Consider the following 18,237-nt stretch of genomic DNA (forward strand, 5'->3'; position numbering starts at 1 on the left):
GGAGACCACTAAAAACAAAACCTACTCTGAAGGTACTGTACTGCTAGCTGATCAGGACACTAGCACCAGAACACTTACTTAAATGTGTGTGGTTTCTTTTTTCCACTTAGAAAAAAATAACGCAGAGCATTATTGCTGCCTCCAAGTAAAATGGGTAGGTATGTGTAGACAGGATGCAAGGAAACACTTCGTCCAATTTAGGGGTTACAGAGCTAATTCACTCTAATCCTGTAGGACTTGGTTACAGCTGTCACTTTTCATCTTAACTGATTTCTCAGGCCCACCTTTTCTCCTAGGTCACAAGCCAATAGGTAATATTTTCTGAATTATCTTCCAGTCCAGAATTTTCTTGTCCTTCTTTCTAAATCTTAAAGACATTTCTTTATAGGAAATGGGGAGTCATTTTTACTGTTAGCAAAGTAAATTCTGGTGTGAATTTTCAGTGAACACTGTCAGAAGGGAAAGGGACAGTGGGAATGACCACTAGTAGCTCCTGCTCTTTCAGTTCAAAGGTTTTGGATGGTTGCGAATTCACACAAAATAAACAGGTTTAAATCACTGGTTAAACAAATTACATCTTTTAAACGTTAAAAAGTTATTTTTTTATTGCATATGAGGACACTGTCAATAAATATCTTTAGTTCGAGGCCCTGGTTAGATAATCTACTTGCCCTAGCTGTCAGAGTTCTCTGGCACAACTCCATTGCCTGCAATGGTATTTATAAAAATTACAAATGCCAGCACACTGAGTATGTTAATACTGTACCCAGTTGTCCATATCTAAATAGTTTATCAGCTAGAAAATCAAACAAATGCAAGTGCTGAATATATTGTACAAATCAACAGATTCTTCACAGAAGAAAACATACAACACTAATTTTCTACATGTCACCTGTTCATCCATCAGGATTATGATTCCAGTTATTTCAAAAATAAAATCTGTACCACTGATCAACACTACTCATGTTTTCTCAACTTAAAAAATCCAAGTTCTAAAGGGTGTAAACAAGTACATACATAGAATTACTTTTATAAACATGTTTCTTTCTGTTTTTGCACATGTAATAAGAATATATGGAGACAAGGATAAATGTACTTCTAAATCATTAGCGGTTATCTGAACCTTGTTGACATGGCTAGTTGCCTTCTACAGGGGCTGTGACAAATATAACAAGTTTCTTAAGCTACATCTGTGTCCTCTTGATTTCAGTCTGTCACTGCATAATGATTCAGTTGCTGCTTATTAGCTTAAAAATGTTTTTTGACAGCTACAAATCACACTTTATTATACATTTCTGAATCACAAGGGTAATTTACGATATAATTCCCTCCTGTGAATGACACTTTTTAGGGACAAAAGTTTTTGTAATACAATAAGTTTTCACACTTTTTTTTAAAGGTTCAATTTCTTTCTATGACTAGCCTTTACTCTACAGTCCCTTTTACCCAAGGCATGGTCCCTGGTGTATCTTTTGGAGGCTTAGTTTCTGTGAAGTTTTCAGCAAACCTCTCTCGTGCTTTGTCCCAGTTTTTTTTGCTTTTATTCTGGAGAAGGTGGACATCTTCAATTGAGAATGGGGTGCCTGTCCCCAAGCCTGCATGTGTTCGTCGAAGCTGAGGCTGGATCTGTTACCAAAAACAATGGAGAGGACTTATTTCAGAATCTACACACCTCAAAATCTGTTGTGTCCAATATTCTATTCTGACTATAATTTCTTGACTTATTAAAGATTGACCCAAGGGGAAGTGTCAAATATACCAATACATACAGGGATATAGACACTATTTTCCATAGAATTTAAACTCACTTTGTTACAGGGTCCTGCAACTCTACAGAAAACAGCACCTTAAATTGCAATTGCCAAGCTTCATTTACAGGGGGCAGAATAAATCAGCACATTATAACACAAGTAATGTCCATGGACATGTTCAAACCTCTTGTTCCAGCCTCACTTAGCTAAGTAAGTGGACAAGAAGGTTAAGCATTAAGAATGACCAAGAAAGGCAAGTCACTCAGCAGTAGAACTGCCTAGTATGTACAATGCCCTGGGTTTCAGTCCCAGTGTCACATACACATGATCATAAAGAGAACTTTTTTTTTCCCCCCTCTAACAAGAAGTGAAGACTTCTTATTCTTTTCAGAAGCCTTCAGTAAGTACGTGCAAGGTACTTATGCTCAGGGGCTTTATCTTCAGCACACCCTTGAAAAACAGTCCTTATCTCTACTTTTATATAAGAATTTACCTTCAAACATGATCAAAGATATATTCACATTCATATTCTAACTTAGGGTTAACTATAAAACCATGGTTCTTTCCATTATGCTTCAATTAAAAAATCAGAAAATTTGAATTTTGTCAAAATGGTCCGTAAAATTTCCTAACAAATAATAAGAAAGTTGTATTTGTGTGGGATTACTTTATAAGGTTTTTCTGGGAAGGATAACTTACCTATTATGAACCTTGGCAGGCTATATAACATGACCACTGCATTGTTTTGTGGATGTTATTCTGAATTGTATAAAAACTACTGATTCTTGAACATCATAGGTTATTCAGCTAACAGAATCTGCCCATTTGCAAACTAACACTAACTGTTCCTGCAATGCTTAGCCTTAGAGTGCTTGCCTAGTATGTACAAGATGCTAGGTTTAACTCCCAACAAAGCAAAACCAATTAAAAAAAAAAAAAAACCACCAACTAAAACACATGGTATCATTGGTTCATGAAATGGCACTTACTAATCATAGTCTTGATAGAAGAAAAAAATTCTAAACGAAGTTTACCCAAATCTTAAAATTTCCAACAAACAAAACCTACATTTACTGATTATGAGTGCCACAAAGGCAAAGATTATATCTGTTCTGGCTTGCTAAAATATCCATAGTACTTAAGGCAATGCCTGGAACATTACTATATACAGTCAGTGGCTGCTCTGAGAATAAAGAATGAAAGAAACAAGTCTTACCGGTGTTTTCATTCCTCCACCATCCTTCCCCAGGCCCTCTCCTTTTCTCCAACCCATCTTCTCCAACATCTTCCGACCTTTGTTACCAACCATAATTTCACTTTAAGGAAAATTAGGATGACAACTGATAAAAGATCTTTTTAGGCCACATTTATGATAAATTCATGAGTTAAAAATAATTGCTCACCAATAGGACTACCCTACCACCATACCATAAAATTAAAAAAAAAAAAGTTGCTATAGAAACTTTACAAAACTGTTTAATATTACCTCATACAGTTGAAGACACAAATTATATTCATATATGCTGCTTAAAAATGATGAAGGACTAGAGAGATGGCTCAGTGGTTCAGTGCTTGCATGCAAAGCCTAACAAACTGGGTTCTAGTCCCTAGTGCCTATGTAAAGCCAGAAGCACATGCAATATGGAGTTTCTTTGCAATGGCTAGGGTCCCTGGCATGCCCATTCTCTCTCTCTGCTTATTTACTTGTTTGAAAGAGAGAGAAAATGGGTGTGCCAGGGCCTGCAGCCACTGCACATGAACTCCAGACACATGCACCACCTTGTGCATCTGGCTTATGTGGGTCCTGGGGAATCAAACCTGGGTCCTTTGGCTTTGCAGGCAAGTGCCTTAATGACTAAGCCATCTCTCCAGCCTGAAATATTTTAAAATTGATGTATAAGTACACCAAATGACATGTGTGCAAAAATGTCTTTTGTACTTCTAACATAAATCCAATGTGATCTTTATAGTCTCTACAAACTTTTCTTGAGCAATTCTCCATGTGCTTTGTAGATTATGTGTGTGTGCAGATACGTATGCATGTAGAAGGTCAGAAGTTGACATCAGGCATTTTTCTTAATCACTCTCCATTTTATTCTTTGAAATAGGGACTCTCTCTGAATCTATAGCTTACTAATCCAACACACTAGCTATCCACTGAGCCACAGAGAAGTCTTATCTGTATATACCACCCCACCTGACATTTTATATAGGTACAAGGGATCCAAATTCAGATCCTCAGTTACACAAGCACTTTAACAACGAGTAACCTCCCCAGCCCTATGTGACAACTTTTAGAAAATGCTCAATTTTTTAAATATTTTGGGCTGAAGAGATTGGTTAGTGGTTAAAACCATTTGCTTGCAAAGCCTGTTGGCCTGGGTTCAATTCCCAGTATCCACATAAGACCAGATGCGCAAAGCAGTGCATGCATCTGGAGTTTGCAGTGGCAAGAGGCCCTGGTGTGCCTATTCATTAAAAAAAAAATTTTATAATTCTTTCTCTATCTAACTTGTAATACTTTATTTCAACAAATCTAACTCCATGCATTCTAAGATGCCTGGCAGCATTAAAAAAGTGCTGCCACTTGTAATTATCAAAGTAAAACTAGTACAGGTAGAATATAGCAGGGAACAAAATATAATATTTACTTAAAATTGTATACTTTAAATTGTATCATTATTTATCATTTCTGCATAAAAAATTTAAATTTTGACCCAACCTAAAATGAAAAAAAGTATGGCTAATTTAATATGTTAGTCACAGGCCTTAAACTACACTTTTCATGTTCATCAAAGCTACTTTGCCAAGAGAAAAGAACTAAATCAAAGAAAAGTAAGTAAAATAATATTTCAGATGGAAAAAAAAGAAGTATTATAGTATTAAAATATTTCACCAGCCCAGACCTAGGAATTTAACTCAGTTGGTCAAGCGCTTGACTAGCATGTATAAGGCCTTATGTTTGATTCCTAACACCTAATAATGGTGAGATTTCCTTTCAATCCCAATATGAAGGAGGTGAAAACAAAATCAGAAATTCAAAGTCATCTTTGGGAATTTGAGGACAAACACCCAAAACCAAATCATCAAATCAAAACAAAAACACCAGTCTATAACAAATTCTTACTAGACCAAATTTCTAGCTATCTAGTACATAAAAGTGGCACATGGAAGTAGATGTCTGGAATGTGCTGATCTGTGCACCTGAACCATTTTCTGAAAAATAATGCTAGTATTCAAAGTGCAAAAAGGTTACTAGGCTGATGCCAATAATCCCAGCATTCAGGATGCTGAGGTAAATCAACGTAAGGTGGAAGTCAGCCTAGGCTAAAATCAGACTGCTTGAAAAAAAAAATTAAGAGGTATAACTAGGGTTGGAGAGATGGTTCAGAGCTTAAGGCACTTGCCTGCAAAGCCTAATGACCTGGGTTCAATTTCCCGGTACCAACATAAAGCTAGATGCACAAAAGGAACATGCATCTGGAGTTTGTCTGCAATGACAAGAGGCCCTGGTGCACCCATATTTTCTCTCTCTTTTCTCTCTGCTTGCATTTTTTTTTTTAAAGGTATAAGTAGGACTGGAGAGATAGCTTAGCGGTTAAACGCTTGCCTGTGAAGCCTAAGGACCCTGGTTCAAGGCTTGATTCCCCAGGACCCAGATGCACAAGGGGGGGCATGTATCTGGAGTTCGTTTGCAGTGGCTGGAGACCCTGGTGCACCCATTCTCTCTCTCTCTATCTGCCTTTCTCTGTCTGTCAGTCTCAACTAAATAAACAAAAATGAACAACAAAAAAAAAATTTTTTTAAGGTGTTAGTAGACTTAATGCTTCCATTTATTTCTGACTGTTTCCTCAAAGGTTCCCTAAAAGAATACACTGCAAGCCTGTAAGCTGGACTACCCTATGAGTGCAGTTATGAATCAAGCACTACCAGTCAATACTCACGAATGAACAGACGCAGGGGCATCATCTCTTTGGAAAGTCCCTTCACTTCCAATCTGCTCCCTGCGCTTTCCAGCTCTGTCTTTATATTTTGGATTTTTCAAGGCTTTTTCATCTTCATAATCTGTATTCTTAATAACCATAAAACATTTTAAAGAAAAGAAAGCATATCAAAATGTAGTATCTGTACCTTTGTTTTTATTTAGCAATACAATTCAATGTAGCCTCTTCAATCATGCAATAAAATAAGCTGTGGTTTAGGGCTTATATTACTAGATATGCTATTTTTAATCTATTCTCCTCTAAAAATATTTATTTATGAGAGAAAGGAGAGGAGGGAAGAAGAGAAGAGAGGACAGGAGAAGAGAGAAGAGAGAAAAGGGAAAGAGAAAGGCACAGCAAGGCACCAGATGCATGTGCTGGCACCTTGTGCATCTGGCTTACGGGGCTACTAGAGAATCAAACCTGGGTCCTTGGGCTTTGCAGGCAAACATCTAACTGCTAAGCCATTTCTTCAGCCCCTCTATTCTCCTTTAAATGTTTGTATTCTTTCAAGTTGTTCCACAAAGTAAATACAAAATGTTAAAATACAATACAGTTTATTTTCATTTAATATTGTGGCTTGGTTTTTTTTCTCTATACATTTTTATTTATTTACGTATGTGTGTGTGTGGACACACCATGGTCTCTTGCTGTTACAAACTACTGCCAGATGTTTGCATCACTTTTTGCATTCAGTTTATATGGGTGGCTAGGGAATTGAATCAGGGACAACAGGCTTTATAGGCAAGCACCTTAAACTGTTGAGGCATCTCCCTAGCATCCAATATTGTGGTTTAATGTTGTCATATAAACTGCAGTGTTTAAAAATTATAAAGAACCCCTATTATTGGGATGGAGGGAGCCCTATGTGGTGGTTTGAATATAAAATGTATTATAGACTCATGTGTTTCAATACTTATCTCCCAGCTGGTGGCACTATTTGTGAAAGTTGTGCAACCTTTATGAGGCAGAGTCTTGCTGGAAGAAGTATCATTGTGGACAGGCCTTGAGGTTTTATAATCCAGCCCACCTGGTGTTCTCTTTCCTTCCCTACTGATATAATGATGTAATGACACTGATTTCCAGCTCCTGTCCTACTTTCCCAGCCATGATGGGATTCTCTTCAAAACTATAGGATGAAAATAAACCCTTTCCTTCCTTAAGCTGCTTCCAGTTGGGTATTCTCTCCCAGAAATTAAAAAGTAACTAATACACCCTATTTCCTTTTTTCTCTAAGTATCTAAATGTTACAAAGAATCTAACATAGCTTCATATTGTTTCTTGGAACAGACAAAAAATATAGTCTTTTGAAAGTAAGAAAACAGTTCACCCTGTGGATAACAGTCTTTTACTTTAATATAGCTCAAATTACATGACTAACTCACCATTTAACAATTATTCACTGAGTAAAGAGTGAGTTAAGTTCTGTATGAGGTGTTAAAATGCATAAATTTATAATTCCACAGGGAAACACAGCATTCTTTTTTATCCTGATGCAGTAATGACTAGGTCAAGAACAAAGGTATATATGCAAGTGTAGTGGTGGCACAAAGGGGCAATCAGTTTGGCAGGAATCCAAAAGGCTTCCCTTCCTCATTGTCATGATTTCTTGCCACTGCAAACAAACTGAGTGCTGGGATTAAAGGCATGCACCACACCCGACTTCCAAAAGGTATTTTTATTCAAAATCACATATAGAGCTGAATATATGAAGTAATATTTAACACCCTTACCTGCAAACCATACTTTATTCGTATTTTCTTTAATTCTTTTCTTCTTTCCAATTCCTTTTCCTCCTTACTTAATGCTGGGCCAACTGAAAAAAAAAAATCTGTTTTAAAAAGAAATCCACTGAGTCAGGCATGGTGGCACATGCCTTTAATCTCAGCACTCAGGAAGCAGAGGTAGGAGGATTGTAGTCAGTTTGAGGACATCCTGAGAATACAGAGTGAATTTCAGGTCAGCCTGGACTAGAGTGAAACCCTACCTCAAAAAAACAAAACAAAACAAACAAACAAACAAAAATCCACTGAATGTGATATTTTGCAGACAATTAATACTAATTTAATTTTAAAAACAATATTAATTCAAATTAACCAGAAGCTAAAATAAGCATAATATAAAAAAAATCTTAGGTTATGATTCTATTCTTTTAGCAGTTTTAGTAGCTAAGCCTAAATAAAAAGCAAACTAAAAACCAAACCAAAATTATGGTAAGGTAGGTATGGTGGCTCATGCCTATAATTTCAGAACTTTGGAGGCTGAGGTAGAAGGACTGCCATGAGTTTGAGGCCAGCCTGAGCTACAGAGTGAGTTCCAGGTCAGCTTGGGCTAGAATGAGACACTGGGCCAAAAATAAAAACAAGGTGCTGGAGAGATGACTCAGTGGTTGAAGGTGCTTGCTTATAAAACCTGAAGGTATGAATCCCTAGTATCCATATAAAGCCAAATGCAAAAAGTGGTACATGTGTCTGGAGTTCATTTTCAGTGGTGTGTTCATACTCACTCTTTGCCTTTTTCTTTCTCTTCTTCTCAAATAAAAATATTTAAAAATAAAAAATTATGGGAAAAATATAATGCAAAGATTAGAGTATAGAAAAACAAACATGTTTACTTTTCAATCTGATTACTGTAACAGAATACTGAAAACAGAAATAAAAAATTTTCCAAAGCAACATAAGTGGGTATAAAATAAAAATAAGTCATAAACCAGGTGTGGTGGCATACACCTTAATCCCAGCCCTTGGGAGGCAGAGGTAGGAGGATCACTGTGCATTTGAGGCCACCCAAAGACTACATAGTGAATTACAGGTCAGCCTGAGCTACCGTGAGATCCTTCCTTGAAAAAAACCAAAAAAAAAAAAAAAAAAGTCATAAAACTCAGAATTCATTTTATCATGTAATGGGACAGATTCATTTTCAAATTGGTATTAGAAAATAAAAAGTAAGCACTAAATATGCTTACCTGGTATTTATAGGAAAACCTGGGATCAAAAATCATTGCTAGCTGGGTGTAGTGGAATATGCCTTTAGTCTCAGCACTTGGGAGGCAAAGGTAGGAAGATGGCCATGAGTTCAAGGCCACCCTGAGACAACATAGTGAATTCTAGGTCAGCCTCAGTTAGTGTGAGACCCTACCTCAAAAAAAAAAAAAAAAAAAAGACTGCCTCATCCTAGTTCAGTATCTGCCTAAATTTTAGTATTTATTTTTATTTTCATTTGTTTATGTCAGGGCCTCTAGCCATTGCAAATGAACTCCAGATGCATGCACCATGTGCATCTAGCTTACATGAGTTCTAGGGAATCAAACCTGGGTCCTTAGGCTTCACAAACAAGTACCTTAACTGCTAAACTATCTCTCCAGCCCAATCTGCCCAACGTTTAGATGACAATGTCATACGGTGCTATCCATTATGAAAAATATTAGAATATGTAGTCAATATACCTACATCTACCACTAACAGGACAGAAAATGTTATCACTCAATAACCTTTGAAGCCTTGACCTTCAACATTCTATGTTAACATGATACAACAAGGGCAAGCTAAGGATGTGTACCTCAGTGACAGAGTGCATGATTAGATTGTGTGAGGCCCTTGTATTGGTCCCTACCACAATAAAAGTTATTAAAATTGTTTTGCAAACATCTGAAATGATTTATTTTAGTTGACACACACACACACACACACACACATACACACACCATAAAACATGACATTTGATATTAGATATATGTATACACACAATGTGAAATGGTTGAATCAACTAGTTAATATTCATATTACCTCACATACTTGTCAGTATTTTTTTTTTTTGTGGTAAGAACGCTTAAAATCTGCTCTCTTAGTGCTTTAGGAGAACAGCTCAATAGTAGAACATTTGCCTAGTTCTGGGTTCAATCTTTTATTACTATAAATAAAAACAAAAACTTCACTCTTAGCTATTTTCAAGCACAGTACTCTTGGACATTTAAACACCACTGTAGTCTACTTCAAAGGTCCACTAAACCAGATTAGCACAAATAGCTAATCAGTAACATTTCTTTAGTCAGAAAACAATCTTTTGCTACATTATCAATGACTAAAATTTTGCATAGAAAAATCAATTATGGGGATGGAGATGGCTTAGCGATTAAGGCATGCACTTGCCTGCAAAGCCCAAGGATCCGGGTTCGATTTTCCAGGACGTACATAAGCCAGATACACAAGGGCGCGCATGCATCTAGAGTTCGTTTGCAGTGGCTGGAGGACCTGGCACGCCCATTCTCTGTCTCTCTCACTCTTTACCTTTCTCTCTCAAATAAATAAATAAAATATATTTAAAAAAAATAAAAATCAATTATGCCAAGCATAGTGGTGCACACCTTTAATCCCAGCACTCAGGAGGCAGAGGCAGGAGGATCACTGAGTTTGAGGCCAGCCTGGGACTACAGAGTGAGTTCCAGGTCATCCTGGGCTAGAGTGAGACCTTACCTTGAAAACAAGAAAGAAAAAGAAAAAGCAATTACAGTTGTAATCTATTATGCTAGATCTCAAATTCCAAATGCAAGTCATTTCTTAGTCTTGTGATAAGTCACAAAGTAAATGGATCTTATTCTATTACTACATCAAGTAGATGCAAGGCTGATAGCTTTATGTACTTCAATCCACATTATGAACAAGGTATGAAGAGTAGAGGGCAGGGATCAATGATATAAGAACAAGCCACTGAAACCATTTTAAAGAATGTGTGAATTAAAGTACTCTAAACAGATTCAATTACACCCACACTAACAATTTGTTTCACATACCAAAAGATTCATCTTTCTTATCAAGGCGAAGGTGGGCTCTAACCTGTCCTGGTTCACAGCCATCACAGGTCTCACTGCCAGGGTGAATGTGAAAAGACAGCACAGTCTCCCCAATTTTCACTTCATCACCATGTTCAAGGACATAAGGATCACATTTAGTTTTTGGCTAGAGGGGAAATTTTTAATAAAAAAATAAATAAATAAAAGTCACATATGGTTGTATTATGTCTACTATAAGTAATGTCTGATTATAATAAAAAAAATCTAAAATGGTTCTCTAACAAGAAAAACACATCACATGCATACATTTCCACAACATGATGGATGACCCATGTAAAGTACTCTACTAGGGCAGGGGGAGTAGCTTAGTGGTAGAACATGTGCTTACCAAACACATAGCACTGGGCACAATCCCAGCAGGGTGGTACAGGAATTCTACTAGTGGAGAAGATAGCTGAATTGAGCAACTTGTAATAGGCAATTTACTTATCTCCACGCTCATCTCTGGACTTGAAAACAATCTACCAGCAAAACATATAATCATTCAAGGAAATATAAAGTACACACCATCACACATCTCTATTTTTCTCTTTCCTCTGTCTTCTTTGCTCATTTTTAAATTACTGTGTATGTATAGATGTACACATGTTATATGTGCATATGGAAGTCAGAAAGACACCCTCAGGCTCTTGGTCCTCTTCGTCTACCTTTTTTAGACAAAGTCTTGTTTTGAGGCTGGTAAGGTCTGACTGGCAGTCTTGTGAGCTTCCAGATCCTCCAGACTTCTCCATTGCCCTGGGAGCCCTTTCTCTTTGACTGGCTTTGCATAGGTGCTGGGGATCTGAACTGGAACACCATTGTGTTATCTGCACAATCTGCTATTTCATTCTAAAAGGTTAAGAATAAGGTCCCCTTCATCCCTCAGTCCACTCCTTCCCCATATTTTTATATCCCAAGGGCTTTTCTATGTATAGCTGGATATAGACAGTGTTTGTTTTCCAGGAATTTCCAGTGCAGCAACATTTGGATGAGATAACTTAAAGGGGTGTGTATGTGCTATGGGTGTGGGTGGCTCAGTGAGAGATCAAAAAGAAAGCCCTGAGTTAAATTCTCAGCACCCCAAGAAAAGCAGGAAGGGCTCCTAAAGTTTCTTTTTTTTTAATTTTTTAATTTTTTTTTTGTTTATTTATTTGAGAGCAACAGGCAGAGAGAGAGACAGGGGGGAGAGAGAGAGAGAATGGGCGTGCCAGGGCCTCCAGCCTATGCAAAATGAACTCCAGACACGTGCGCCCCCTTGTGTATCTGGCTCACTTTAGGCTTCACAGGCAAGCGCTTAACCGCTAAGCCATCTCTCCAGCCCCTCCTAAAGTTTCTTATAAGAAGATTTACTCTAAATTGCTTTAGTATACATTATGCATAAAAGTAACACAGAAATAACCAGAAGACCAAATTCCAAATACCTACTATGTATATGTTTCTCTAGTCCTTTTTAGAAACTTCCATCCTGGTAACACATTTGGGCTTGAAATTTGATCTGAACCAAATAACAGCTATGATTGTGATATCAAGTAATAAAAAGTCAGAGCTGGGCGTGGTGGCACACGCCTTTAATCCCAGTACTTGGGAGGCAGAGGTAGGTGGATCGCCATGAGTTTGAGGCCACCCTGAGATTTCATAGTGAATTCCAGGTCAACCTGGGCTAGAGTGAGACCCCACCTCAAAAAACAAACAAACAAAAAAAGTCAGTAGTTTTAAGAATAATGTCATTTACTCTAATAAAAAAAAAAAAGTTACTCAAGATGAAAACATCTAACCCTTTAAGTTTAGTTAACGATTGGCTCCAGGGATTTTGATCAATCCAAAAACCAACAGTCTTTTCTATCTGACATACTCTGAATTTTGTTTGTGCATATGCATGTGCATGCATACAGTGTCCATCAGTATTAATGCCTGTCAGAGTTGGGAGATGGATGTGTAAAGAAATATGAAACAGCTACATTTTGGTTTAAATTAGATTAATGCTTATTGTTCTCAGAATTGGTTTTGTTGCTGTTTGTTTGTTTGTTTCAAAGTAGGGCCTCACTCTAGCCCAGGCTGACCTGACCCTCATTCTGTAGTCCCAGGCTGGCTTCGACTCACTGGGATTAAAGGTGTGTGCCACCATGCACATCAGAGCTGGGTTTTGGGTTTTGGTTTTTTCCAAAATTAAAACATTTTTTCTTTTGTGTTTAATGAATATAGCTAGCTGAACCCACCTGACATAATAAGAGATGTCAGACTGATGAAAGGCATGCAACTTGATTTAAAACTAAGCCCTGAACACTTTTAAAGAACAAGAAAAGGGCTGAAGAGATGGCTTAGTGGTTAAGGCATTTACCTGCAAAGCTAACAGATCCAGGTTTAATTCCCCAGGATCTATGTAAGGCAAATGAACAAGGGAGCCATGCATCTGGGGTTCATTTGCAGTGGCTAGAGGCCCTGGTGTGCCCATTCTCATTCTTTCTCTCTCTGTCTTTCATTAATAAATAAAGAAAAATACAACAAGAAAACATTTTACAATAGATAACTAATATTTACTTACCTTAAGAATCTGTTTTCCATTGACAATAGTGCCATTTTGACTGCCCTGATCCACAAGGACATAACTTTGCAAGTCATGGTCAAAATAAATTTCAGCATGAAACTTGGAAAAAAGAAAATAGGCAATTATGCAGTATCATACCTTTTTAAAATCATAGATAACAATTTCTCTATAACATGATATAATTTAATAATTTTATTTTAAATATTTTTCAGGATACAAATTATTATAAGCTCCGGACAGAAATATAGAGGCTGCAAAAGGAAAAGTCATCTATAATTCCACCTGTAAATGCCACTAATGATTCTGTATATATCCTGCCTTTTCCACTTTTAAAATATAAGATTATATTCTACATATAATTTTAACTTTTTTTAACTGTCCATATTATTTAAAATCCTCAATACAAAGCCTAATGTCCTGGATTCAATTCCCCCGTACCCACGTAAAGCCAGATGCACAAAGTGGGTCCATACATAAGGAGTTGGTTTGCACTGGCTAGAGAGGCCCTGTCATACCCATTCCCTTTCTTGCTTTCCTGGCAAATAAATAAATAATTTAAAAAATTACAGAAAAAACACTAGACATCCCCATAGAATTATATATATTTTAGACTGGAGATGAGAAAGGCCTTTCTTAAAATTTTTTTTTTTTTAATTTATCTGAGATCATAGAAAGAGAGAAAGGATGGAGGGGCCAAATGGGAATATTAGAGCCTCTTGCTGCTGCAAATGAACTCCAGATGCATGTGTCACTTTGTGCATATGACTTTATGTGGGTACGGGGGAACTGAACTTGGGTCATTAGGCTTTGCAGACAAGAGTCTTAACCACTGAGCCATCTCTACAGCCTATAATTTTTTGCTTTTAAACTGACACCCAGTAGAGAATTTGTTGATAAAGTCAGTTTGACAGCATATATAACGTGTATCCAGACAGATGAATATATTATTTTAAAACAAAGAAACTTATTGGGGAATATAACTGAAAGGCCTTCTTTTTGCTACTAAAGAAAAAGACTGAATTTTTGTTGAAGAGAATCAAGGGTCATAGTTATTAACAGGCAGATAATTTGGTTATATTTAAAAATATGAAGATTTCCCCTATTCCAAATAAATACACCCAAATTAAAATTTTATTCCAAATAGATAAAAATCATATAAATATATTTTAGGTTCATATGATATTCTACTAAGTAAAGCAATATGGGTGCTCGAGATATGGCTCAGTGATTAAAGGTCCTTGAATGACAAACCTGCAATGGTAAATGCATCTCACTTGCACTGAGTCACTAAAGGCCCTGGTATACCCATACTCTTTCTTTCTCCCCCCATCCTCAGCTATCTCTCCTCACAAAAATGTTTTACAAGGATTTTATTTATTTATTTATTTATTTACATATTTATTTATTTGAGAAAGAGGCAGATAGAGAGAGGGAGAATGGGAATGCCAGGGCCTCCAGCTGGTGCAAATGAACTCCAGAAGCATGTGCCACCTTGTGCATCTGGCTTATGTGGGGACTGGGGAATTGGGTCCTTAGGCTTCGCAGGCAAGCACCTTAACTGCTAAGCCAACTCTCCAGCCCACAAAAATGTTTTAAAAGAAAAGTTAAATGGGGTTTTGGTTAAAGTGCCTGCCTGCTATGTACAAGGCCCAAAATTCAATCCTCAGCAATGAAAAAAAACAAACAACAACAACAACAAAAAACAGCCTACAACCATAAAAGTGAAAAGGAAAACAATAAAAAAAGTGCAAAAAGAAAAGTAGAGTATAAAGAGCCTCAATAACTGTTTTTTCTTCTTTTTTAAGTTACAATTTTACTGTTTTGAAAACTCAACTGTTTTGCCTGAAGCCACTGAAAGTTCAATTGAGAAAAAATGGGAAAAGATCTTAAGGCGATAGAGGAGATATTATTCATTTTAAAATGCTTATGAATGCCTACCCAAATTCGATTTAGGGGTTTTTCTTTGTTTTTTGTTTTTGTTTTTTTTTTTCCAGGTAGCATCTCATTCTAGCCCAGGCTGTCCTGGAACTCTCTCTGTACTCCCAGGCTCTCCTCAAACTCATAAGGGATCCTCGTACCTTCCTGTCTCCCAAGTGCAGAGATTAAAGAAGTGTGCCACCATTCCTGGCCAAAAAAAAAAGAAAAGAAAAAAATGTACTATATTTATTACATTTCAATAAAGGTATGCTTCAAAAATCTTTTTAAAAAGACTTAATTAGGGATCAGGTGTGGTAGTGCATACCTTTAATCCCAGCACTCGGGAGGCTGAGGTAGGATTGCCATGAGTTCGAAGTCACCCTGAGACTACAGAGTGAATTTCAAGTTAGCCTTGGCTACAGCAAGTCCTTACCTTGAAAAAAACAAACAAAAAAAAAAAAGAAAGAAAAGAAAAATAGATATAATTAGCTAAGCATTAGTGGTGTGTACCTATGGTTCTATTAATTCAGGATGCTGAGGTCACTTGGAGGATCACTTGGATATCATGAAACCATAGGAAGTCATCATCTTAAAAACACAAAACAGGGCTGGAGAGATGGCTTAGCAGTTAAGCGCTTGCCTGTGAAGCCTAAGGACCCCGGTTCGAGGCTCGGTTACCCAGGTCCCATGTTAGCCAGATGCACAAGGGGGCGCACGCGTCTGGAGTTCGTTTGCAGAGGCTGGAAGCCCTGGCGCGCCCATTCTATCTCTCTCCCTCTGTCTTTCTCCCTGTGTCTATCGCTCTCAAATAAATAAATAAAAAATGAACAACAAAAAAAAAACCCCACAAAACAAAGCCCTGAGCACAAGGGTGAAGGAGATAGACACAGAGAACACTCAACTCCTACCAAACCAGATATTCAGAGATACAGAAGTTCCCAAGACCTCATCACTGAAGCAGTCCTAAAACAAACCCAACATGGCTCAGGGAAATTTGCAAAAAAGGAGGGCGGAAAGATTGTCAGAGCACAGATTATGCATAAAACAATGCCTCTTCCCCATAACTGATGCCCACCCCCACAATGCATGACCCTCAATCCCCAGCGAGGAGGGTCCCTTCAGAGGGGGGAGGAGGCTAGTGATGGTACCAACGTGGCTCTTCACAAACTGAATATGTACTTAACTAATAAAGAAAAATATACATATTTATAAAAATGAAAAAGAAAAGAAAAAAAACCCTAAGCCAGGTATACTGACACACACCAGTAATCCCAGCACTTGGTTAAGTGGAGGAAAGAGGATTAGTAGTTTAAGGCTACCATCAGCTACACAATGAGCCTGAGGATAGCCTGGGATACATGAGATCCTGTCTTCAAAACAAAATAAGTCATTTATTTATTTATTTATTCAAATAGTGATAATTTGTTTTATCAAACACTGAAAGAAACAAATCTGCACTGCCTTTATCACCATTACTATGCTGAATATTAACCTTTTCATTAGATGGACAAACCTTAAGTTTTCCAGCATATTTCTACTATAAATTATAGGTTATTTTTGCTTTCCTTTACATTTGTTTTTGTTGTTGTTTTGTGGGGGGTGGAGGATGTTTGTTTGTTTCTTTGTTTTGAGATTAGGGTCTCATTGGACTAGGGTGACACAAGCTGGGCAGAGCTCACTGTGTAGCCAAGAATGTCCTCAAACTCTTGATCCTCCTGCCTCTGCATGTGGAGTGCTGGGATTACATGCTTAGAATACCATGCAGGGGAGTTTTATTTATTTACTTTTTAATTTAATGACTGTCTGCCCACCCCCAGTACAGGGGAACAACAAGAGGAAAACAAAACTCTTACCTTACTAACACCAACTTCAGGAATTCGAAGAGTATGCTCCATATCTTTTTCCCTGCAGGAAAGTGAAATTTCTTTAATATTTTTTAAAGCAAGTGAAATGCACTTAGTGACAGAACAATAAATATTTGGGGGGGCTGGAGGGATGGCTTAGCGGTTAAGGTGTTTGACTGCGAAGCCAAGGGACCCAGGTTCGATTCCTCAGGACCCACATTAGCTAGATTCACAAGGGGGCATATGCATCTGGAGTTCATTTGTAGTGACTGGAGGCCCTGGCATGCCCATTCATTCTCTCTCTCTCTTGTCAAATAAATAAAAAATAAATAAATAAAATATTTTTAAAAATTTTTAATGGAGGTTAAAATGCAAGTCTAGGGGCTAAGGAAAATGACTCAGTGGGTAAGAGAGCCTGCTGTGCAATTATAAGAACACTTGTTCAATTCCTGGCACCCACATAAAAAGCCAAGTGTTATACATGCCTGCAACCTCATTGCTAAGGAGCCAGAGCTAGCAGGACTGCTAGTGGTCCCTGGTTAGCCAAGCTACCCAAAAAGTGAGTTACAGTTCTGTGAGAAACTGCCTTAAGGAAATATGGTGGACGAATGAAATGAGGACACCAGGTTCTCTCTGGTCTCCACATGTACGTGTATCCATGCACCAGCACCTGTACACACAGATGCATATGCCACACACACCACACATAGTACACAACATAACCATACAACACATAAACCACCAAAAAATAAAAAATGATAAAAACAAAATGCAAGTCTGTCACAGTAGGCTTCCTGAGGATAGATTAGCTGTACTGTTCTGCCCCCACAGAATAGTAATTAATGTATTTACATGTCTTTTTTCCTCTTCAAACTTCCCTTTGAGATGTGGCTTTGGTCTTCTTGTAGTCAAAACACAGAGAATAATGCTTGAAAGACAATATATGCTCAATAGCCTTTTAAAATAAAACAGTAATAATATAACAGTACTAGCCATTCTTACCTTCCAATTGTAGCAGGGTTTACAGCTGTAATAATAAAAAGTGATCCTGTTTGCAACACTGGTGATCTAATAACAATTACTCGAATGCACGGGGGCCAAATTTTTTCATCTGCCAAGGAAAGAAAAGGATAAAATTAATTCAAATGCTATAGGAAACAATTTTCAAATGGCTAATTAGGATGTATCTATAAAATAAAGATGTATTGGTTGCCAGGCATGGTGGCAGAGGTAGGAGGATTGCCTTGAGTTCAAGGCCACCCAGAGACTACATAGGGAATTCCAGGTCAGCCTGGGCTAGAGTGAAACACTACCTCAAAAAAAAAAAAAGTATTGCTCCAAGAAAAGGTATAGCTCTGTGACAGTGACT

The 18,237-nt window shown here is 37.5% G+C and overlaps 1 protein-coding gene across 3 annotated transcripts in view; it reads right to left on the bottom strand.

Annotated features, from left to right (window-relative positions):
- Positions 1-578: 578 nt before the first annotated feature.
- Positions 579-18,237, bottom strand: part of Aggf1 (angiogenic factor with G-patch and FHA domains 1) — a 40,042-nt gene continuing 22,383 nt past the window's right edge. For 2 of the 3 annotated variants that reach the window (XM_045133541.1, XM_045133543.1), the window contains exons 7-14: positions 17,871-17,979; positions 16,878-16,929; positions 13,105-13,206; positions 10,524-10,689; positions 7,468-7,550; positions 5,696-5,823; positions 2,968-3,067; positions 579-1,626 (exon numbers count right to left, since the gene is read on the bottom strand). In XM_045133541.1, coding sequence (XP_044989476.1) covers positions 1,426-1,626; positions 2,968-3,067; positions 5,696-5,823; positions 7,468-7,550; positions 10,524-10,689; positions 13,105-13,206; positions 16,878-16,929; positions 17,871-17,979 — 941 coding nt within the window. In that variant the 3' untranslated portion in view covers positions 579-1,425. The remainder of the gene's footprint in view (positions 1,627-2,967; positions 3,068-5,695; positions 5,824-7,467; positions 7,551-10,523; positions 10,690-13,104; positions 13,207-16,877; positions 16,930-17,870; positions 17,980-18,237) is intronic. The other variant, XM_045133542.1, reaches the window with a different exon arrangement.

This window comes from Jaculus jaculus, chromosome 14 (assembly GCF_020740685.1).
Source record: "Jaculus jaculus isolate mJacJac1 chromosome 14, mJacJac1.mat.Y.cur, whole genome shotgun sequence".
Lineage (NCBI taxonomy): Eukaryota > Metazoa > Chordata > Mammalia > Rodentia > Dipodidae > Jaculus > Jaculus jaculus.